This window comes from Leucoraja erinacea, chromosome 25 (assembly GCF_028641065.1).
Source record: "Leucoraja erinacea ecotype New England chromosome 25, Leri_hhj_1, whole genome shotgun sequence".
NCBI classification, from domain to species: Eukaryota; Metazoa; Chordata; class Chondrichthyes; order Rajiformes; family Rajidae; genus Leucoraja; species Leucoraja erinaceus.
This window is the reverse complement of record NC_073401.1, coordinates 15,853,752-15,877,388: the sequence shown is the minus strand read 5'-3', so window position 1 is coordinate 15,877,388 and position 23,637 is coordinate 15,853,752. Positions and strand designations below refer to the sequence as shown.

The window sequence follows — 23,637 nt, the reverse complement described above, 5'->3', positions numbered from 1 at the left end:
AGAGGGATAGGCACATGGATATGCAGGGAATAGAGGGATATGGATTATGCCCAGGTAGAGCATTGAACTGTACAGCACTAGGATGGGCCCTTCAGCTCACAATATATGTGACGAACATAGTGCTACGTTAAACTGATCTCGTAGATAAGAAATTGTCTTGGCATCACGTTCGGTACTGACATTGTGGGCCGAAGCGCCTGTTCTTGTGCTGTACTGTTCAATGGTCTAACGTGTAATGACAGAATTAGACCGAGCTATGACTCCACTCACGCAGATATGAACCAACACACGTTAACAACAAGTATTCTAGTCTCTGTGTCAGGTAACTATTCAATCCGATCTCACATACCAGAGATATTGTCTTTATGTAATCTGTAACGAGGACCTTCGACGGCAGTTGGGCAAATGTCCATTAGAAGGACGAAGAATACCTTTCTATTTGTACTGTATGAGAGCGAGAATCATTTCAACGATAATTTATTTCATCGAGTTATGCAGCCATCGGCACGACCAGCCCACGCCGACCAAGGTGTCCCATCTCCACTAGTCCCACCTGCCTGCGTCTGGCCCATGTCGCTCTAAACCTATTTAATCCATTTTTTTTTCATCTTTCACATGAGATGTAACACCAAAGCACTGTCTAACTCCTTACAGAACGTCTATGACACTGTTGTGAGTAAGACCGGGGTCCATCATTAAACCGGATCACATCGCCTTTCTGAAGCGTTTGGGCCATCGACTCTTCTGCCATAAAGTGCTTTGGGACACCCGCGGTTGTGAAAAGCGCTTTATCAATGTAATCTAGGAACAAAACACAAAGTGCTGGAGTAACTCCGCGGGTCAGACAGCATCTGTGGAGGGAATGTACAGACACCGTTTCGGGTCGGGACCATTCTTCAGACTTAAACCTTTGCTTGGCGCGGCGTTTCCACGGGGAGATTTGGTGCGAGTTTACCCTGTGCTGCTGAAAGGATCGGGCCGTCTCAGTGGGTTTGGGCGAGCGGGGAGGGGATGGGATCTCAACCCCCGCAGAGCGGCGCTGGGGGAGAGCTCGGGTTACTAATGTTGCCAATTTACCAATGAAACCTGAGGTGGCAATGGAACAACATTGGCTGGGACCCTTCTTCAGACAGGTGGAATTGGGGGTGGGAGGGGTGATAGCTGGGCAAGAGAGGTAGGTTGGGATAAAGCCTGGCTTTAGTGATAGGTGGATACACGGCTCCACTCCTTTCACACGGAGTCCCATATTCAGCTGGTGGTAGCCTGCGACCCAGTGCTGTTGAATCCTCCAATTTTAAGTACAACCTCCTTCCCCATCTCTCTTTCCTCTGCTCCCTTCATCCGAGTGGGGTTCCATTTACCCCACTATCAAGCCACAGTCACCCTGTCCTTTGCCCTGCATTCTCTCCCTCCCCCCACAGGTCCCTCAACTACTACCCCCCCCCCCCCCCCCCCCCCCCCCCCCGGCACTCCCTTGCATCCTTTTCCACCAGTATCCCTCCCTCCCTCCGGCTTTGCATTTCACTCGTCCTCTCCTTTTGTCTCCTTTTCACCTCCAGCATCTGTCATTTAGTTCACCCATCTGCCGCTGTACCCCCCCCCCCCCCCCCCCCCTCGTTTGTATCCACCTATCGCTTGCCAGGCTTTGCCCCACTCCTCTTTCCCAGCTTTCCCAGGTTTAGCTACCCTGACTCCACCAGTCTGAAGACGGGTCCCAACCACAAACGTCGCCTATCCATGTTCTCCAGAGATGCTGCCTGGCCCGCTGAGTTACTCCAGCACTTTGTGTTTCGCTCAGGGAGTGCCAGACTCCATCCCCTCCCCGGACCAAGAGACTTTCAGCACTTTGTGGATCGACGGGGATTGTGAGACATCGCATCTCGGGGGGGGGGAGACTCGGCTCGGAGAGAGGGGAGAGTGCAGTCCTCGGTCTGATCCGGCACAGGAGGCTGGCTGCTGGCTGCTGCAAGCAATGAGCGGCACCTTTACCATTGCCCTACTCGGTTGCCCCGGGGTGGGTAAAACAGCCATCATCCGCCAGTTTCTCTACAACGATTTCAGCCCAATCTACAGCCCGACCAGGGGCAGGCAGGTCCACAGAGCCTCGGTCATGCTGGACGGCGACATTTACGACTTGAAAATCGTGGACGTCCCGCACATCCCAACGTTCCCGACCACCGGCGCCCAGGTAAGGAACGTGCAGCCGACCCCCACCCACTGTGGCTTCTCCACCCCTCAACATAATCACACTCGTTCAACACAATTCATTTTCTAACTGTGGTCAGGTATTCTTGCAAACTGATCGCTGCCCCTGGAATTGATGCACTACAATGCTGAGAACTATATTCTACACTCTGTATCTTCGCCCTATTGTACTGGAGTTTGACTTCATTGTATTTATGTGTAGTATTATGTGATCTGAGCGGATAGCATGCAAAACAAAGCACTTGACTTCACTGTACTAGGTACACGTTATATTAATCCTAACATTGATAAACCTAGTACATTGTGTGTGGAAAAAGTTGCCTCTCAGTTTACTAATCAATCTTTCTCCTCTCAACTTAAACCGATGTCCTCTGGTTCTTGATTTCCCCATCTCTGTGAAAACATACTATATGCACTCGTTCTATCTATTTTCTTCGTGATTTTATACACCTCTGTAAAATTAGCTTTATTCATTTTAGGATTCATAAACATAGAAAATAGATGCAGGAGGAGGCCATTCGGCCCTTCGAGCCAGCACCGCATTTAAACCTAAATTTAAACTTCTCACCCTCATTACACATCTATGTTTTACTGAGTCAAAGGGTCATGCAGCTCGGAAACCGGCCCTTCAGCCCAACTTGTCCATGCCGACCAAGATGTTCCATCAAAGCCCACATTTTGCTCGTGACCCCTAAATCCTTTCCTGTCCATGTGCCTGTCAAAACGCTGTTAAAATACCTGCCGCAACTACCTCCCCTGGCAGCTCGTTCCATCCACCCACCACCCTCTGTGAAAAAGGTTTCCCTTCAGTTTCCTATTAAATCTTTCCCCTCTCACCTTAAATCTATTCTATGTCCTCTGGTTTGTGATTCTCAGACTCTGGAAAAAAGACTCTGTACATTCACCCTATCTATTCCCTTCATCATTTTATACACTTGCCGCAAGGAAACATCAAATGTGGAGCGTACTCGGTATAAAGATGTGATGATTAAACAGTTCAAACATACTGAATATGGACATTTATTGGCAGATAGATAGTTAAAATATGTCATTTTAACTTGTAATCTACCTCAGCTTGAATGATGCAGGCAAATTCTGTATTCACCACTGAATAGGCTGTAGACTTTAGAGATACAACATGGAAGCAGGCCCCATGGTCCACAAAGTCCTCGCTGACCAGCAATACACTAGGTCTATTAAGGGACAATTTACAATTTTACCAAAGCCAATTAACCTACAAACGTGTACATCTTTGGAGTGTTGGAGGAAACCGGAGCACCCGGAGCAAACCCACACGGCCACAGGGAGAACGTGCAAAGCGCCCGTTGTCAGGATTGAACCCGGGTCTCTGGCGCTGTAAGGCAGCAACTCTACCACTTCGCCACTGTGTAATACATCACTGCTTATTTATCTTCTTCTTACGTGTCCATCTGCCATGTTTCAATTATTGACATCGCTGTCATCGTCAGTCCTGAAAAAGACGCAAGCTTCCGGCGACAATCAGTGGCAGCCATCACTTGTTGCAACAGATGATGGTGGTAGCAGAATGAGCTCAGGAGACTGCCAGTTTCCAGCCCCGCAAAGTGGATGCTTCCGCTATGGGGCCGCTTATTTATCTGATAAAGAGTTAACTGAAGATTTAAGCTTATAAAAAAATAGTTTCAGAAGATGTTTACAGTGAAAGTTAAAACTGATAACTACAGATGTGAGGTGATGCACTTTGGGAGTAGTAATGAGGCAAAGACATACATCGTGAATGGTAGGATTCTAGGAAATCTTGTATTTAATTTTGTTCAGAGATACAGAATGGAAACTGGCCCTTCAGCCCAACGAGTCCACGATCATCCGTTCTAAGTTATCCCACTTTCTCGTCAAATCCCTACACACTGGGGGCAATTTACAGAGGACAATTATCCCACAAACCTGCATGTTTGGAGAAAGGAACAAAAGTCTGTGTATTTGTATTTGTTTTGTACAGGGCAGCACAGTGGCGCAGCAGTAGAGTTGTTGCCTTACAGCGCCAGAGACCTGGGTTCTGTCCTGATGTGTGGAGTTTGTACGTTCTCCCTGTGACCGCGTGGGTTTTCTCTGGGTGCTCTGGTTTCCTCCCACATCCCAAAGACGTGCAGGTTTGTAGTTTAGTTGCCTTCTGTAAATTGTCCCTTGTGCGTAGAATAGAACTGGTGCACGGTGATCGCTGGTCGGCGTGAACTCGGTGGGGCAATGGGCCTGTTTCCACGCTGTGTTTCTAAACTAAACTAAACTAAACTGATGACAATAGTGTTGGATAAAGAATAGGGGAAGGCTCGTGGAGGGTATGGGTGTAAGCCATAACCAGTTGGACTGAATGGCCTGTTACTGCGCAGTGCAGAGTTGCTTGTTTGTAATTCTATGGATTATGGCCACAAACAGGCACACCTCTGCCTCCTAATTGAGTAAAGTCTCTTCACAGTCTAAGAAATGTTACACCAAGTTATTTGAAAAACACGATCATTTGCAAATAAACTTACCTAGAAGCCATATCAGTGCAGCCAATTGGAATGTATCATCACTAATGTTGAATTGCTCATCACACAGCTAATAGCCAACTCCTTATCTCTGCAACTTTATTAGTGTGACGGTGCAGGTAAATGCATTAATGGTTCAGCTGAAATTGCAGAATGCCTGTTGTGTACAGAGTGGCCCTGCTTACATTCAATTCTACTTATTCATTCTTAGGCTTTGTGCAAATAAAGATGGTGACAGTATTTGTTTATGACCATTTCCCGTGCTACCTTTATGCTCGTGTATATTTCCAGCTTTCAGCCGTACAGCCACTTGCTCCTGTGGTAATGAATAAACAGAAAACAGGTCTGATGCAATGGAGTATTCTGACAGAAGAGTAGGATTTTGCATTGCAATATTGAGAAGGCCATACACTGTCACCTCCATTTTATTCTCTCCACCTCCCACTTCCACCTCTACTTTCAGTCTGAAACATAGAAACATTGAAAATAGGTGCAGGAGTAGGCCATTCAACCCTTTGGGCCAGCACCACCATTCAATATGATCATGGCTGATCATCTAAAATCAGTACCCCGTTCCTGCTTTCTCTTCATATCCCTTGATTCCTTTAGCCCCAAGAGCTAAATCTAACTCTCTCTTTAAAACATCCAGTGAATCTGTGGCAGAGAATTCCACAGATTCACAACTCTTTGGGTGAAAAAGATTTTCCTCATCTCAGTCCTAAATGGCCTACCCTGCATTCTTAAACTGTGACCCCTGGTCCTGGATTCCCCAACATCGGAATCATTTTTCCTGCATCTAGCCTGTCCAACCCTTTAAGAATTTTATATATTTCTATATGCTTCTGAAGAGAGGTCCTGACCCGAAACGTCACCTATTCTTTTTCTCCAGCTATATTTAAGAAGGATTAGATGTTGGGCCCTTGTGGCAAGGGTCAGGGGGTATTTATAGACAGGTACGGGATACTGGAGTTGGGATTATTCAGCCATTATTGAATGGAATTTTGCGTTTTGAGGCTAGCGGAAAAAAAACGATGCTGCCTGGCCCCCTGAGTTACTCCAGCACTTTGTGTCCATCTTCAGTATAAACCAGCATCTGCAGTTCCTTCCTACACAATTGAGCAGTGGTTTGAGATTAGAGGTATCTTAATTTTTTTTAAACTTGCAATACCTCTTTACAGTAAGAAACAAAGTTAAAAAGCAAGAAAGTTACGAGACAATTTTGCAAAAAGAATAATTAATCACCATGCTCCTATTTTGAAATATCTTATCCGCTTTTATAGAATGGTAAACCGTGAAAATGTATTTTGTGAATTGTAATCCGATAATGTACCTTGTGTACCCAACTGCTCTTCACAGAGACCGGGGATGCAGGAAACCTTGGTGATAAACACGCCCATTGAGGTTTACAAGATCATAAAGGGCATTGATAAAGTGAACACTCACCGTATTTTCCCAGGGTAGAGGATTCTAAAACTAGAGGACATAGTCTCAGGGTGAGAGGGCCTCAGGAGCAACTTTTTATTCGAAGGGTAGACTGTATGACTGTATGATAATGAGCTGGCAGAGGAAGCTATAGACAATTACAATTACAACTTTTAAAAGACATTGGATGCATATATTGATATGGATATGAAAAGCAGTTGTAGCAGATAAATCTATTTGTAAACCATGTTAGTGTAGCCAATTGAAAGGGTTTAAAGGGGTAAGGGCTAAATGCAGGCAAATAATACTAGTGCATTATGTCAATTTGGTTGGCATGGGCAATGTGGGCTGAAGGGCCTGTTACCATTCTGGACAGCTCTATGACTCTACGATTCTGTGTAAGATCTTCAATGGCCATTACAAACATCATCAATGTTCAATGCATTCAGTTCATGCTTTGCACTGGGATGTTAAATAACCCTTCACTGTTGCAAAACTAATTTAACACCTGACTGAGTTTATTGCAGTTGGAGTATTTTCTGCACTAAATGCTTGAGGGTGTTATTTCCCCCCCGTTCTGATTAGCAAAGCTTAAAATCTACAGTAGGGAAAATATAATGAAGTCATGGTAAGTGTGAGTTGAATATGGGAAGGTCGGTCCATTATGAACAATTCGCAGTAATGTGGCGATTCTTTTTGTGTAATTGATCCCAGCACTGCGTTGATCACATGGACATTGCACTGCATACTTTAGTGGCACACTCCAATTTCACCCTCTCATGGTAATATACCCAGTATCACATAGACATCACTGCTGGTAAGATGACCTATTCCATTGGTGTTGGTTGTAATTTTAAAAGTGACATTATCTGTCTATATTTTACTGCTGCCCCACGTACTATGTTAGGATTCATCCATGACATCTTCCCATATGTTTTTATGGAGCCAAATATTGATTCTGATTTGTGCAATAAATGTGGACAATATTATAAAAGGGACAATTTTTGTAAGCAGGTGTTCATAGCTGCTCCTCTCCCTATCTTTATTCCTATTATAACCATGTAGTAAATTAATGGATTTAATGAAGGAATTATTTCAATGCCTTTGTACTAAAGTGATGCTAAACCTCCCTGTACCTCTGGAGCTCAGTAACTGTTTCATTCCTCCAGGTCTTATGATTGTCATAAATATAAGATGCTGAGTTATTAACCTTTCCCCTGAAGTGTAATGGGTTTCCAAAGGATTTGATGCAGCTTATTGGGCTTTGCATTTGTCCAAGACCCTGGCCTTGATCTGTCAGGGTATATTTATGTAGAAGTATAAATGTAAGATGAGCGTTTGACAGCACTGGGCCTGTATTAGAAGCATGAAGGGGGACTTCATTAAAACTTACTGAATAGTGAAAAGCCTGGATAGAGTGGACGTGGAGAGGATGTTTCCACTAGTGGGAGATTCTAGGACGAGAGGGCACAGCCTCAGAATAAAAGGGCGTACCTTTAGAAAGGAGATGAGGAGGAATTTCTTTAATCAGCGGGAGTGAATCCGTGGAATTCATCGCCATAGACGGCTGTGGAGGCCAAGTTATTGTGTATTTTTAAGGTGGCGATTGACGGATTCTTGATTAGTAAGGGTGGCAGGAGTTATGGGGAGAAGGCAGGAGAATGGGGTTGAGAGGGGAAAATTGACCTGCCATGATTAAATGGCAGAGTAGATTTGATGGGCCAAATAGCCTAATAGTGCTCCTATGACTTATGTACTTATAAAGTTGGAATGTTATATTAGTTACATAAAGTGTGGGTGAGGCCGAGGTTAGAGATTTGTATTCAGTTTGAGTTGTTGGAAAGATGCCATTAAGCTGAGAAGAGTGCAGAGAATATATACGAGGGTGTTTACAGGACTCCAGAGCCTGAGCTATCGGGAGAGGTTGGGCAAATTAGGACTGCATTCCTTGAAGCGCACAGATGGCTGAGAGATGATCTTATAGAGGTGTATGAAATCATGAGGGGGATAGATAGGGTGAACAACCAGGAAACTGGCCCATCTGCCCAACTTGCCCATGCCGACCAAGATGTCCCATCTATACTTGTCCCATCTGTCTTTGTTTGATCCATGTCCCTTTATACTTTTCCTATCCACGTACCTGTCCAAATATCTTTTAAATGTTGTTGTTTTACCTGCCTCAACTGCCTGGCAGTTTGTTTCAGATACTCACCACCCTCTGTGCGAAAAATTTGCCGCTCAGGTTCCTATTAAATCTGCACAATCTCGCCTTAAACCTGAGTTTCTCCAGCAATTTTGTGTACCTTCGATCTTCCAGCATCTGCAGTTCCTTCTTGAACACATTTGCTTACAGAAGTTACCTTTGCCCGATGATTATCCTCACTGGAGATTCTATTCATTCATATCTAGTATTATTTGTACAGGACACGTGTCAGCCAAACCCCCTTCCTGATTCTCGGAGATTAAGCTCCTGAAAATTTGTATGTATTCAACCGTTGCCAAGGAAAAGGTCACATCAAAGGTCAAACCAATTACCTCTCAGATCTCAAGGGATAGCTCTCAGATATGATATATGAGCGCTTTCAGTTTAAACTGTACCGAGTGATTAAAATCAGGTATAAAAGGATCAGCTATCTGTATCGCTCTTGTTTAGATGAAAATCTGTGCAATTAATGATTGCAATTACAACAAACTGTGAAATTTCAGAGCAGAGTTGGGCATTTTGGATTTATTTTATGTCCCTCCAACACTCTGCCTCAGAGAGTGTTGAATTTCATTCTGCAATACCTTTGTAAAGTTAACGCTGGCTCAGTTTCTCATGTAGTTTTTGGTTAAGGGGCTATTTGATTACCGAGGCTCCCCGATTTAAGTGAGGGTCATGTCCCGCAGACCCTTGCATACGTCGGGCGTTACGTAAGTCAGAAGTGGAAGTGCTACTGTGCGTTGGTAAATTAAAGGGCCTGTCCCACGAGCATGTGACTCCATGCGGCAAGCGTGACCTAATGTGGCACTTGAGCCGTACGGCCTCGCAGGGCCGGTCCCACTTCGATCGCCGGATCTGTATGGAGTTGTGCGGAGCCAGTCCCGACATCGCGCGGGGCTCCGAAAAACTGACCATGCTCAAAAATCCGCGCGGCAACGGCCTACCGGCCCGCAGCCGCCTCGATGCCGTACGCACCATCTCGACGGGCGTGTGCAGCGTCTCGACATGTACGTCACGTGCAAACTTCCCACGGACTTCGCTCGAACTTCACGTCACTCACTCGACCTCCGCGCGGCCCCCGCTTCCGGTTTGGTCGCGCTCGCCGCATGCAGGTCGCATGCTCGTTGGACAGGCCCTTTACTGTTCAACACGGAGACCAGGCGGGATCACGGAGGCCTCTGAAGCAGAGACAATGGGGGAGCTCCGACCTGGAGATCACGGGAGAGCTCCATCGTGGACACCATGAGGGGAAAATCCACACAGACTTTGTCCATGGACATTCACTTACCCATCTCGCCCAGGGACGTTCACTTATGCCCCATGTGCCAAGCAGCGTCATCTACGCTTGTCCCACCTGCCCACGTTTGGTCCATATCCCTGTCCAAATGTCTTTCATTATAGATTTGGGTGAAGGAATAGACTGTGAGGCAAGGTTATTTTGGGAGACATTCACAAAGTCAGACAAAAGTGTGCAAAATTGTGGAAGATGATGACACAGTGGTGCAGCTGGAAGAGCTGCTGCCTCACAGCGTCGGAAACACTGGTTTGATCCTGACCTCGGGTGCTGTCTGTGTGGAGTTTGCACGTACTACCTATAATCACGTGGGTTTCCTCTGGGTGCTCCAGTTTCCTCCTACATCCCAAAGGCGTGCGGGTTTGTAAGTAAATTGTAAATTGTCCCTAGTGTGTATGGAGTGGATACGAAAGTGGGATAACATAGAACCAATGTGGACGGGGGATCAATAGTCAGCATGGACTTGATGGGCTGAAGGGCCTGTTTCCACACTGTATCATTCAATTACTTCAATTGTGCTCAAGGTGATGTCAACACTGGATCTGAGAAAGAACAATAGGAAGTCTTTCTTGATTTTGAGGGACCTGGAACTGTGAAGGAGAAATTTTACATAAATTAATGTATCTAAGATGGTACATTGGTACATGACTGATTCCTGAGATCAATTTTACAGAATCTTAACTTAAGCTCCAGGAATAACTCTAAACTCATTCCTAACGAACCTGGCAACTATATATCCCCAGAGAAGGATTATTTGCCACAGAAGTAACAGAAGAAGCTGTGGAGACCAACTTAAGAAAAGACATTGCTTAATTCCAGTAACTTCCCTAACTAGTGCTCATTTTGAGTTCTCTGATTTCTGGCACTCGTGTTCAATGGACCGAAAGACGGTTGTCCCACTCTGAAAGACTGTTGTCCACCCCCAATGTTTTCCCTTCTGTCAGTCATGTCGATTCGTGGAAACCACTGCAAATGCAGAAGGAACGTGACCCTCCTTGATCACCGCCCGCATTGCGGAAGGAGGGAGCGCTTCCTAAACCTAGCCACAAATGTTCGGATCACCCCCCCCCCCCCCCCCCCCCCCCGGCCACAACCGGATTGTTTTTACAACGTGTGCACTTGAGGTCGGAACAAAGTTCCTGCATTTCATGCGGTCCAGCGATCTCGGTCACGTCGCCGCAGCGTTTTACAGAAGTAATCTCATTCTCCACTAGTCACCGAGGGAGAATGTGCTGTCGAGACTGAGCCACAGAGAGAGAGAGAGAGAGAGGCAGCGCGGCAGGGATTGGGTACCCATCACATCTAATGCAGCATGACTCGCCTGCTTTCTGCCGGCGAGAGAACGAACGAGCAGCTCAACGCAAAAGAGAGTTGCCAGCAGATGCCACTAAAAGAAAACCAAGGAACTGCAGATGTTGGAGTTTTGAGCAAAAACTAACCTAGGCACAAAGAATCTTGGCACAGGAATCTTGAGCTAAACTGACACGTTGCATTTACAATGGAACTGAAAATAGAAACATAGAAATTGTGAATACAAGCCTAGTCTTTTCAATCTATCCTCATATGACAGTCCCGCCATCCCAGGGATCAACCTTGTGAACCTACGCTGCTCTGCCTCAATCACAAGGATGTCCTTCCTCAAATTAGGAGACCAAAACTGTATACAACACTCCAGATGTGGTCTCACCTGAGCCCTTTACAACTGCAGAAGAACCTCTTTACTCCTACACTGAAATCCTCTTGTATGAAGGCCAACATTCCATTAGCTTTCTTCACTGCCTGCTGTACCTGTAAGTCAACTTTCAGTGACTGGTGTACAAGGACGCCCAGGTCTCGCTGCACCTCCCCTTTGCCCAACCTAACTCCAGCGGACAACACGACAGCGGTCATCAAGAAGGCTCAGCAGCGGCTGCCTCTGAAATTAGGAGACCAAAACTGTACACAACACACCAGAAGAACCTCTTTACTCCTACACTGAAATCCTCTTGTATGAAGGCCAACATTCCATTAGCTTTCTTCGCTGCCTGCTGTACCTGTAAGTCAACTTTCAGTGACTGGTGTACAAGGACGCCCAAGTCTCGCTGCACCTCCCCCCCCCCCTTTTGCCTAACCTAACTCCATTGAGATAATAATCTGCCCCCTTGCCTCCTTCTTTTTGCCACCAAAGTGGATAACCTCACATTTATCTATATTATACTGCATCTGCCACGCATCTGCCCACTCACTCAACCTGGCCAGGTCACCCGGCATGATGCTGGTTTACAAACAGAGACAGAAAGTGCTGGAGTAACAGTTGGTCGGGCAGCATCTCTGGAGAACGTGGATAGGTGACATTTCGAGTTGGGAGCCTGAAGATGGGTCCCAAACCCTGAAATGCCACCCATCCCTTTTCTCCAGGTGCTTTGTGGGTGTGTGTGTTTTTTTCTTGGTATGTTTAACATGGTCTTAGCCATGCTATTGGTCACATGATATATCAATAAAATTCAAACCTTTTGTCTTTTCTTTATTAAATGTGTGGCCAACCTGCGGGGCACAATGGCGCAGCTGGTAGAGCTGCTGCCTCACAGCGCCAGAGATCCGGGTTCGATCTAGACCTCAGGTGCTGTCAGTGTGGAGTTTGCACGTTCTCCGTGACCACCTGGGTTTTCTCCAGGTGCTCCGGTTTCCTCCCAAATCTGCGGGTTTGTAGGTTAATTTGGCCTCTGTAAAATTACCCCTAGTGTGTAGGAGGTGGATGAGAAGGTGGGATAACTTAGAACTAATGTGAACAGGCAATTGATGGTCGGCATGGACTCGGTGGGCTGAAGGGCCTGTTTCCATGCTGTATCTCTAAAGTAAATTAAAATCCTTTAGGCAGAATAAATCAAAAATAGAGCAAGTCAGTGAAGGAGCTCACCCATGGATGAGATATGATTGAATGGCGGAGCAGCATCGATGGGCTGAATGGCCTATTTCTGCTCCTATGTCTTATGGTCTTTTAGAAATATTGATACAAAATGCTGAAGTACTCCAGCATTTTGTGTCAACCTTCGATTTAAACCAGCATCTGCAGTTATTTCCTACACATTCACCCCATATCCCCTGTCACCCATATTAATTAAGAATGTACTCTCATATTGTACAAATACTAATATTGTACTCTCATTAGTTACAATTGCACAACCCGGAAATGGGTGTGAATAAGTAGGTGTATAATTTACTTTTAAATTAAAGCATTTGCCACGAGGAGGGCTTACTCCACCATTTTAATAATAATAATATATTTTATTGTCATTGCACATAAGCGCAACAAGATTTGGTATGCAGCTTCCATCCGATGTCATAACATAAATAACTAATCAAATTTAGATTTAGATACCCCGAGAACATGGTTTGTAAAAGAACAGTAAAATAGTGAAAACTGTTCACTATTCTATCTTTGGTGTAAATCAGCATCTGTAGTTCCTTCCTGCACATTTGGTGTGGTCTTACGGTGTCGCTGTTTCTGCTCCTATGTAAAGGTGACACATTCTTTCTGTTCTTGTTTTGGAGGAGTGGACTGACTCGAGGTGCAGGGGGATTAGGAATGCAAACGCGTACATCCTTGTGTACGACATCTGCTGCCTGGATAGTTTTGATTATGTGAAAATGATACGGCAGCAGATTGCAGAAGTCAGGTAAGTGTCTTTACTGTATCCCCCACCACACCTTCTGCAATTGCTGCAACATCTCCAGACATTAATCAGACACAATCTAGTACAGAATCTCTTGCCCAGAGTAGGGGAAATCGAGAACCAGAGGTTGCCTATCCCTCTGCTCCACAGATGCTGCCTGGTCCACTGAGTTACTCCGGCACTTTGTGTCCTTCTTCAGACTGGTTGTAGCAGGAGGGAGAAAGCTGGAAAAGAGAGCGAGGGGGCAGGACAAAGACTGGCAAGTGACAGATTAGCAAAGTGCAGGTGATTTGCAGAATTTAATCCAGTAATTAAATATTGAAAATTGGTCATGATAAGAACAGTGTGGGGAAATTCAAACTCATGGTAGTTTGGCTATTAATTGATCAGAAGTGTTTAAAGCTGTTCCATTCAGAAAGGCCCAACACTCCTTCAACAATGTAATTACCAACAAATATATCCCTCTTGAATTTAGAACATAGAAAAATAACAAAAGATAGACACAAAAAGCTGGAGTAACCCAGCAGGACGGGCAGCATCTCTGGAGAGAAGGAATGGGTGACGTTTTGGGTCGAGACCCTTCTTCAGACTAAGACTTAGGGATAAGGGAAACGAGAGATATAGATAGTGATGTGGAGAGATAAAGAACAATGATAACAACATTTGAAAGAAGAATATTATAAACATAAAAATAACAACAACGCAGGAACAGGCCCTTTGGCCCACAATGTCCGCGCTGAACATGATGTCAAGGTAAACTAATCTCCTCTGCCTGCATATGATCCATATCCCTCCATTTCCAGCCTATTTAAAACCCTCTTAGATGCCACTATTATATCTGCCTCCACCACCACTCCCAGCTGCACATTCCAAGTCCCCAGAAACCTGCCCCACACATCTCCCTTTTATCTTTCTGCCGATGTTGCAATTTATATGATGAATCAACAATAACGTAGCCGGTGCATTCACCACGGCTTAGTCATATTATTGCTTGAAATATACTTGTCATATCAACTATACAATAAGATACAAACTGGTTTGAGCAGTTTGGTTGATGGGAAGCACACATTATAGACCTGTCTGTCCAATTACCTCAGTATCCTATTCCAGCTGTTCTGCCTCTGACCACAAGGGGATGCAATGGAGTAAAGATCCTGGCCCTTGAGAGACTTTCTCCTTCATGGTGGGAAGGTCATTGGTTCTTTATTGTTATCACAGATGCACAGCATCGAGAAGTTTCTTGGCACAACCCACAAATGAACAGTCACCATGTTTTGGTGTCGTTTGCGAAGAAAGAGTCCAAAGTCCAAGTCCGGTCCACGTGCTGGAAGACCCCCATTCCTGGTAGGCCCAGGTAGGCCCCAGGCTGCAGCAGGCTCATGACCCAACATCACTCTCATTGCCCGACCACCTCTGTGTTCTGTGGGAGCCTCCTGCATCATAAGGGTGCTACACCACCAAAACAGGCATTGCAGCATGCAGAGACCTGGTGGACAATTAAACCAACACCCCTTTTACCCTGATCCTGCACCAACCTCATTTTATTCTCACCATTCTGGTTAGATTCTACCACTCACCTACACACTAGGGTTCATTTACAGCTGCCACTTAACCCAGCCCTTCACACAATCCAATCGAGCAGATCAACGGGCAGAATAATGCAGACACAAGATTGGCAGCTCGTTGAGTTTATCATGAATGAGGATGGGAGACTCACTGTTCACACATGGTCCTGCCTCATTGATTGATTGGTTGAAAGATACAGTATGGAAACAGGCCCTTCGGCCCACCGAGTCCGTGCCGACCATCGATCACCCATGCACACTAGTTCTATGTTATACCTGTTTGCATGCGCTCCCTGCACACTGGGGGCAATCTAAATGTCCTAACCTAATCCAGCTTCATCATATGGTCAATGGTGCATTCAGTGTCACATGTGCAAAGTGCTAACACTTACAAACTTATCTTACAAACAGTCCAGCAGAGTATTGCCAGACCCCCAATCCCCGATTAGCGAGTGTACAGAAATAGTCTACTGAGCCCACATGTGAGAGGCACCCCCATATTCTCTCCATATTATCATCAATTCCCCCGCACATTCTACCACTCACCTACACACTAGGGGCAATTCGCAGAGGCCAATTGACCTACAAAACCCACAAGTCTTTGGGATGTGGGAGGAAACAGGAGCACCCGGAGCAAACCCGCGCAGTCATGAGGTGAGCGCGCAAACTCCACAGAGACAGCATTCAAGGTCAGGATCGAACCTGGTGATGTGAGGCAGTGGCTCTACCAGTTGAGCTAAAATGCTGCTGATTTCATTTTCCAACAAAACAACATTGATTGAATGCAAATCTTTGCCTGTAAACTATTAGAATATTGCAAATGATGGTATGTAGTCACATTAGAGTCATAGGGCCATACAGTGTGGAAACGAGCCCTGTGGCCCAATTTTCCCATGATGTCCATCATGCCCCATCTACACTAGTCCCATCTGCATACACTTGGCCCATAATCCACCTAACATATCCTATCCAGGTACCTGTTCAAATGTCTCTTAAATATTATGATAGTACCAGCCTCAACTACCTCCTCCAGCAGATCAGTCCTTATACCCACCAGTCTTTGTGTAAATACGTTGCCTCTCATTCTTAATTAATGGCTTTATAATGGGAAGAAGGTAGTATTAGTTTAGTTTAGAGATACAGCGGGAAACAGGCCCTTCGGCCCACCGGGTCCGTGCCGACCAGCGATCCCCCGCATATTAACACTCTCCTACACACACTAGGGCCAATTTTTACATTTACCAAGTCAATTAACCTACATACCTGTACGTCTTTGGAGTGTGGGAGGAAATGGAAGATCTTACTCTTATTTATGAATATATTACTTTACGTTTGTTGTGATTAGAACTGTCAGATTTCACATCTATTTATATCCAGTGAAACCGGTTGTAACGCACGGCAGTATTAGCGTGGTGGAGGAGGCAGTTACAATTGTGGCATTTAAGACACGTTTGGATAAACCCGTGGATATGCAGGAAATAGAGGAATATTAACTTGTGTGCTGGCAGAGAAGAGTTAGGTCATACGGTCATAAGTGACAGGAGCAGAATTAGACCATTCGGCCCATCAATTCCATGCAATTCAATCATGGCTGATCTATCTCTCCCTCCTAACCCCATTATCCTTCCTTCTCCCCATAACCTCCGACAACCGTAGGAATCAAGAATCTATCTGCCTGAAATTTATCCACTGACTTGGCCTCCACAGCCTTCTGTGGCAAAGAATTCCACAGATTCACCACCCTCTGACTAAAGAAATTCCTCCTCATCTCCTTCCTAAAAGAACGTCCATTAATTCTGAGGCTAGGACCTCTAGTCCTAGACTCTCCCGCTAGTGGAAACATCCTCTCCACATCCACTCTATCCAAGCCTTAACCTACTCACTCCTGGGATCATTCTTGTAACCCTCCTCTGGACCCTCTCCAGCCAGCACACCCTTCCTCAGATATGTTGCCCAAAATTCCTCACATTATTACAAATGTGGCCCTTACTTATAGAATTTCAGCATTACATCACTATTTTTGTACACAAGATCTCTTGAAATAAATGCTAGCACTGAGTTTACTTTCTTTTATACCGATTCAACTTGCAGATTAACGTTTTGGAAATCCTGCACCAGAAATCCCAACTCCCTTTGCACCTCCGATTTCTGGATTCTCTCCCCATTATGAAAATATGCCTTTATTCCTACTACCAAAACGCATGACTCTACACTTTGATACGCTATATTCCATCTGCGGGCCAACGTCCACTCTTGCCTCCCTCTTACTCTTTATATAACTGAAGAAACACTTGCTATGCTCTTTTATATTGGCTAGCTTACCTTCATACTTCATCTTTTCACTCGTATTGCCTTAGGGAGTCTGGAGAAGGGTCTCGACCCGAAACGTCACCTAATTATTTTTCACCAGAGATGCTGCCTGATCCGCTGAGTTACCCCAGCCTTTTGTGTCTATTGGATTTACTCGTTTCTGGTGATTTGACAGGAGGCCAAACACAAGGCAAGCGCCGATCATCGTGGTTGGAAACAAGAGAGACCTCCAGAAGCATCGGTTCACCCCGCGCCGGAGTACCAGTGACCTGGTGAAGAGGATGTGGCGATGTGGCTACATCGAGTGTTCTGCCCGCTACAACTGGCACCTTTTACTCCTGTTTAAAGAACTCCTGAACTGCAGCGTGGATCCACGCTACAAACAAGGCCACCCCTCTATCCGCATCCAAGGGGCACTGCAGAGAAACAGATGCAACGTGATGTGACACTGTCCAGTTTCATGCATTAAATCAGCATGGTCTTTTTTTTAGTTTTCCTAAAATGAGTTAATTACAAGGCAAAAATAGAAAATTGTAGAATAAAATATTTTTCTTAAAATTCAGCCTTTACTCGCTGCCACATTTGTTGGGTTCACATTGATTGGATAGAAAATGATATTAGTAAAAATTCTGAGCAAATTAAAGGGAAAATTAGATCCTAATTAATGTAGGAACAAAGGATTTTAAACCAGTGAACAAAACATAGATATCAGAGAGCTCACGGATTTAATGTTAAATCATTTAAAGAACAGTAAATCTTATTACAGGAATTTTGTTGTGGCTTTAGAGAAGATGCAGAAGAGGTTTACTAGAATGCTGTGTTAGAGGCTATTAGCCACAAGGAGAGGTAGGCCAAACTTGGGTTATTTTCTCAGGAACGTTGGAGGTTGAGGGGACACCTGATGGAAATATATACAACTAGACTATGTGGGACCCGTTGGGTCCCATGTTCACACGGGAGGGCTGGTCCCCCAACACAATATTCCACCTCTCCACCAATTACAATATTGGTGGCCAGTGGGGGGGCTTTCTGCAGTGCTGGTATGGGTTCTTTGGGGTGGCAGCTCAGTCCCTCAAACCTGATCTGCTGGCAGCTCACTCACGGCTGGTGGGCTGGCAGTTGACTCATGACTATTCCTTGAAATTCCATTTCAAGCAGGGTGCAAGGCCACCTATTTCAAATCCATGTTCCTACCATTTCAAGCAGGGTGCAAGGCCACCAAATTCAAGGGCAGTTTCATTCCACTTCAAGCAGGGTGCAAGGTAACCAAATTCAAATGCAGCTTCATACCATTTCATGCAGGGTGAAACCACCATAAAACCACACAAAACACCAAACCCACAGTTCAGTAGACATTCAGTGTGTTCAGTGATTCACAGCTCAGACAGTCATGACCTCTCCCTCCCCCATAATGCAGAGACTGAGCCACACCCACACTTCCAGGTTTTATAACCCCTCCCATCAGAAAAGGTGTGGCTTTCAGGGCGTGATTGACAGGAGAGAGATTCTCAACATTTTTTAAACACTAATAACACTTTTATTTTTCATTGATGGGAAGAATTCTCTGCACCTGCTTAGCGGAGGGGGGACTGAGTAAGATGGCCAAAAATCACAGCCGTAAGTGGTAGCGTTTTATCTAAAATCAATATACAGTGCAAACAGGAAGAAGGTGCATTTACAGTGGTGCATTTTAACCAAGCCAAAGCACCCAAGCTGCCATTTGCAGTAAGTAGTGCCTTTCAACTTCATGCCACCATTTGCAGTAAGTAGTTCCTTTCAACTGCAAGCCAAAGCACCCGCCACCATTTGCAGTAAGTAGTGCCTTTCAACTTCAAGCCAAAGCAACCAAGCCACCATTTGCAGTAAATAGTGCAACTTCAAGCCAAAGCACTCAAGCCACCATTTGCCATAAGAAGTGCCTTTCAACTTCAAGCCAAAATCACCCAAGCCACCATTTGCAGTAAGTAGTGCCTTTCAATTTCAAGCCAAAGCACCCAAGCCACGATTTGCAGTAAGTGGTGCCTTTTTCAAGCCAAAGCACCCAGACAACCATTTCAGTGCCTTTTTACTTCAAACAAACCATATTTTCATTTTCAAACCACATTAAGGGTACTCACCCATTCAGAGCTCAGAGACATGACCCTTGGCTTTATGCATCTTGCAGAGACTGAGTGAAGCACTCCACTTCCTGGTTTTATAGTCCCTCCCCTCCCTCCAGCAGGTGCAGCAGAGAGAATGGTGATTTTTGTTCATTTTCAACCAAGCCAAAGCTCCCAAGCCACCACTTGCAGTAAGTAGTGCCTTTCAACTTCAAGCAAAACACCCAAGCCACCATTTGCTGTAGGTAGTGCCTTTCAATTTCAAGCCAAAACTCCTAAGCCACCATTTCAGTAAGTAGTGCCTTTTAATTTTAAACCAAAGCTCCCAAGACACCATTTGCAGTAATGTAGTGCCTTTCAACTACAAGCCAAAGCACCCAAACAACCATTTGCAGGCAGTGCCTTTTTACCTCAAACCATATTTTCATTGTCAAGCCATATTAAGGGTATTCACAGTTGTGTAGACATTTGTTTAGTGTTATTCAGAGCTCAGAGAGACGTGACCCTTGGCTTTATCCATCTTGCAGAGACTGAGTGAGGCACACCACTTCCTGGTGTTATAGTCCCTCCCCCTCCCTCCAGCAGGGGCAGCAGAGAGAATGGTGAATTTTTTAAAAACATTAATATCTCTCTGATTTGTCATCGATGGGAAAAATCCTCCGCACCCGTAAGGCGGAGGGGGGCTCTGAGCGAGGTGGCCAAAAATGACGGCCGTAGGTGGCAGCGTTCTGTCGGAAATCGCAGCACAGTGGCCAAAAGCGGTCAAGATCAGAGATTTAGTAATATATAGATTATGAGAAGCATAGATAGGGTTGAAATGTCAAAGCCTTTAAGTTGTCATAGCTTTAATGTCATAGCTTTAAGGTGAAAGCAACAAAGTTTAATGGAGATGTGTGGGGCACTTTTCTTTTTTACATCGAGGACGGTGGATGCCTGGAACGCATTGCCAGAGGTGGTGGTGGAGGCAGATACAATAGTGGCATTTAATAGGCTGGTATCTGGGAAAGGTGAAACCGTCTTTTTTCATTCTCATCAACTCATTGGAACCTCCAAACCCCTCTCCACCTCATGTTAAATCTGCCATATTTCCCTCTCCAGATTTTGCCTTGAATGTTTCATCACATTTCATTGTATAACTACTGCCACGTGTCAGATAGGATTGTTCCTATCCTTTCAGTCTCCCTTCCTCTCCATTCCCCCCGAGGGCCTGACACACTTGATCCTATTCTGTACCGTTACAATGACCCATATTCCATGCTTAAATGATCAGGGGGCTTGAAGGTTATAAGTTGTGGTGCAGAGAGTGAACAGATACCCAGAGTAGAAAGAACATCCATTGTCACACTGAACAGTGAGGCAGCCTCAAGATGCTGAGCAACTTAATTAGTTAGTTAATTAGTTTAGTCAGTTTATTGTCAGCTATGACCGAAGGGGGACTAAGATTGTCACATGTATCGAGGTAGAGTGAAAAGCTTTTATTGGCGTGCTAATCAGTCAGCAGAAAGACTATACATTCACACAGTCGAGCCAGCCAAAGTGTTCAAAATACGTGTTACAGAGAATAATGTCCAGTGCAAGACAAAGTCTAGTACAATCTGATTAAAGATAGTCCGAGGGTTTCCAATGAGGTAGATAGTAGCTCAAGACTGCTCTCTATTGGTGATAGGATGGTTCAATTGCCTGAGGACAGCTGGACAGAAACTGTCCCTGTATCTGGAGGTGTGCGTTTTCACACTTCTGTACCTTTTGCCGATGAGGGAGGGGGACGGAGGAGTGACCGGGGCGAGACTCGTCCTGAATTGTGCTGGTGGCCTTGCCGTGAAGTGTAGATGGAGTCAATGGAAGGGAAGTTGGTTGGTGTGATGGTCTGGGGTATGCCCACAATTCTCTGCAATTTCTTTCAGTTTTGGATGGAGCTGTTCCCTAACCATGCTGTAAGTAATGCATCCTGATAAAATGCTCACTAACATTCCCGTTTGCTTGCGATTTTCCTGAACAACATGACCTCATTCATCAGAGGAGGGAGCCGTGTAGCTGTCTCCAACTCTCAATCAGTAAGGCTCCAGTTGATCTACCTCATTATCCCCAAGTATTTCCAGGTCCCTCGATACCCGAGTCCTGGAACTTGAATCAGCATCCTGCATGTAGTTAGCATTGACAACAAATCCCAAAGATACAGAGCTCTGATTGAATGAAGTTCTCAAGACCTTCTCCTGAGATAGAATGTCTTTGACAGACATAATGCCAACCCTTCCACCATGGGAATAAAACATCTAATCACCACAGGGCCTCATAAACCCTCAACTGAATTTATTTTTTGCATTTCAAGTCAATCATTCATCTAAACTCCAGGGAACATGGAATCATTCTATCCGATGTCTACACATTGGATAAACATCTCATTCTAGCATTTAAACCAGTCTGATAATTCAGCTTTTAAACACATCGCATAACCTCAGTGTCTCATCACAGAATACTTAAAGTTATCTTTGTAAACAAGGTGGCATTGGGACCACGCCACCCATACCCCATCTTCTGCTGCCAAGGGGGGGGGGGGGGTGGTGTTACAGTGGTAGAGTTGCTGCCTTGCAGCACCAGAGACCCAGGTTCGATCCTGACTGCGGCTGCTGTCTGTACAGAGTTTGTACATTCTCCCAAGGGTCCCAACCTGATATGTCACCTATCCATGTTCTCCAGGGATACTGCCTGACCCACCGAGTTACTCCAGCGCTTTGTGCAAGATGATATCTCCTTGTATCATTGCCTTTTCTCCAAATGCGACCTATTCTGTTTCAGAACCCAGATTAATTTCAATTAGAGGAAATTGTTAACTATAAAAATAGAAAATATTGAAAAGGCAGATATCCACAATAAGGTGGACAGTTTTGTTTTTACACAGAGGGTGGTGGGGGCATGGAACGCACTGCCAGGGGTGGTGGTGGAGGCAGATACGATAGTAGTTCATGAGGCTTTTGGATAGTCGCAGGGAATGGAGGGATATGGATCACCTGCAGGCAGAGGAGATTAGTTTAACTTGGCATCATGTTCAGCATAGACATTCTGGGCCAAAAGGTCTGTTCCTATGCTGTATTATTTTACGACCTGTAAAGAGATGGTGATGCAAGGACCTCTGGAAGTGTTATTATAAAGATATTACCAAAACCTCCTAACTTTTTTTCCTTTGCATTTCAAAAACGATTGAATCGTATCTTGGGCAGAGATGAACATTGGAGTCCGAAGAAGGGTCCCGACCCGAAACATCTTCCATCTTTTTTCTCCAGAGATGCTGCCTGACCCCCTACGAGACAAGTACCACAGTGGGAATTTCTGTAAAATTGATTTTATTAGTCTTTATTAAAAAAAAAACAATGAGACATTGAAAGACAGCAAATTCACAAATATTGCAAATTTCTCCTCTAGGTATCTTTTCTTCATTACATCATAACATCCCTAATGTCAAGTTTTGAAATGTGTGCTTACAGAATACGCTCTCATTCCTACTGTTTCCCCGGGTCAACACCAGGTGGGGATGGTTCACACCTCGCAAACATTAAATAACTTACAACAGGTACACATATTGTAAAATAGAGGAAGCATCACCTTAAGGCATGGGTGTGGGTTAAAGGCAAAATAGTCTTATTGCAGCAATAACAGCTCTCCCTGTTACGTAGATACCGTTAACAATACATTGACACGCGGAGCCAGGTAAAAGGCTCTCCAAATTACATCCTATTGCAGACTTCACTGCTCTGAGTCACACTTAAGTCACCGACGTCAGGTTTCCTCCCGCCCTGTTATTGGTTATGTATCCTCGGTGGGAATAATGTTGCCATGTTTAAAACTTCTACAATGTTCGGTTCAAACCCTACAAAGAAAACCTGTTCATCTTCATCTTTGCTGGTGACACACAAACATTCTGTTTACGTTTCAGTCTTTGATCACTACCCACGCACAAACACACACTCACTCGTACACACTTCCTGTTTAGGTACGTCTTCGATCATCTTTCTTTCTCACACGCACACACACATTCTGCTTACGTTCACATCTTTGATCACTACTGACACACAAACACACTCACTTGTACGCACACAGCCTGTTTATGTTCAAGTTTGATTGCCTGTCGCACACACATCCTGAACTCACACACACACACACACACACACACACCCAGATCTCACACACACACACACACACACACACACACACATCCTGTTTATATTCACGTTTAATCATCTCACTCTCTCCATCTCTCACACACCCTTGTTGATCCTAGCCATCCAACTCAATCCGACTTCAACCCTTTAACGTTCATTCCATAAGGCAAACACATCCCAATGGGTAGAACTTGTTAGGAACAGTGAAGCTCTCCAATAACA

At 45.0% G+C, this 23,637-nt stretch overlaps 1 protein-coding gene across 2 annotated transcripts; it reads left to right on the top strand.

Annotated features, from left to right (window-relative positions):
* Positions 1 to 1,685: 1,685 nt before the first annotated feature.
* Positions 1,686 to 17,721, top strand: LOC129709452 (ras-like protein family member 10B). 2 transcript variants are annotated; one of them, XM_055655859.1, is made up of 4 exons: positions 1,686 to 2,188; positions 13,163 to 13,287; positions 14,503 to 14,628; positions 17,335 to 17,721. In XM_055655859.1, the coding sequence occupies exons 1-4, from the start codon at positions 1,751 to 1,753 to the stop codon at positions 17,603 to 17,605; spliced, it is 960 nt and encodes a 319-aa protein (XP_055511834.1). In that variant the 5' UTR covers positions 1,686 to 1,750; the 3' UTR covers positions 17,606 to 17,721. The 2 variants fall into 2 exon arrangements, with proteins under 2 accessions (XP_055511834.1, XP_055511835.1); XM_055655860.1 differs by lacking the exon at positions 14,503 to 14,628.
* Positions 17,722 to 23,637: the final 5,916 nt, after the last annotated feature.

Excerpts from the sequence above, each read along its gene's own strand:
- LOC129709452 (XM_055655859.1), top strand. The coding sequence starts at position 1,751 with ATGCTGCCTGGCCCGCTGAGTTACTCCAGCACTTTGTGTTTCGCTCAG. Across the intron at positions 2,189-13,162 it reads TCCCGACCACCGGCGCCCAG|GAGTGGACTGACTCGAGGTG; the intron begins GTAAGGAACGTG and ends CTTGTTTTGGAG. Across the intron at positions 13,288-14,502 it reads CAGCAGATTGCAGAAGTCAG|ATGCACAGCATCGAGAAGTT; the intron begins GTAAGTGTCTTT and ends TTGTTATCACAG.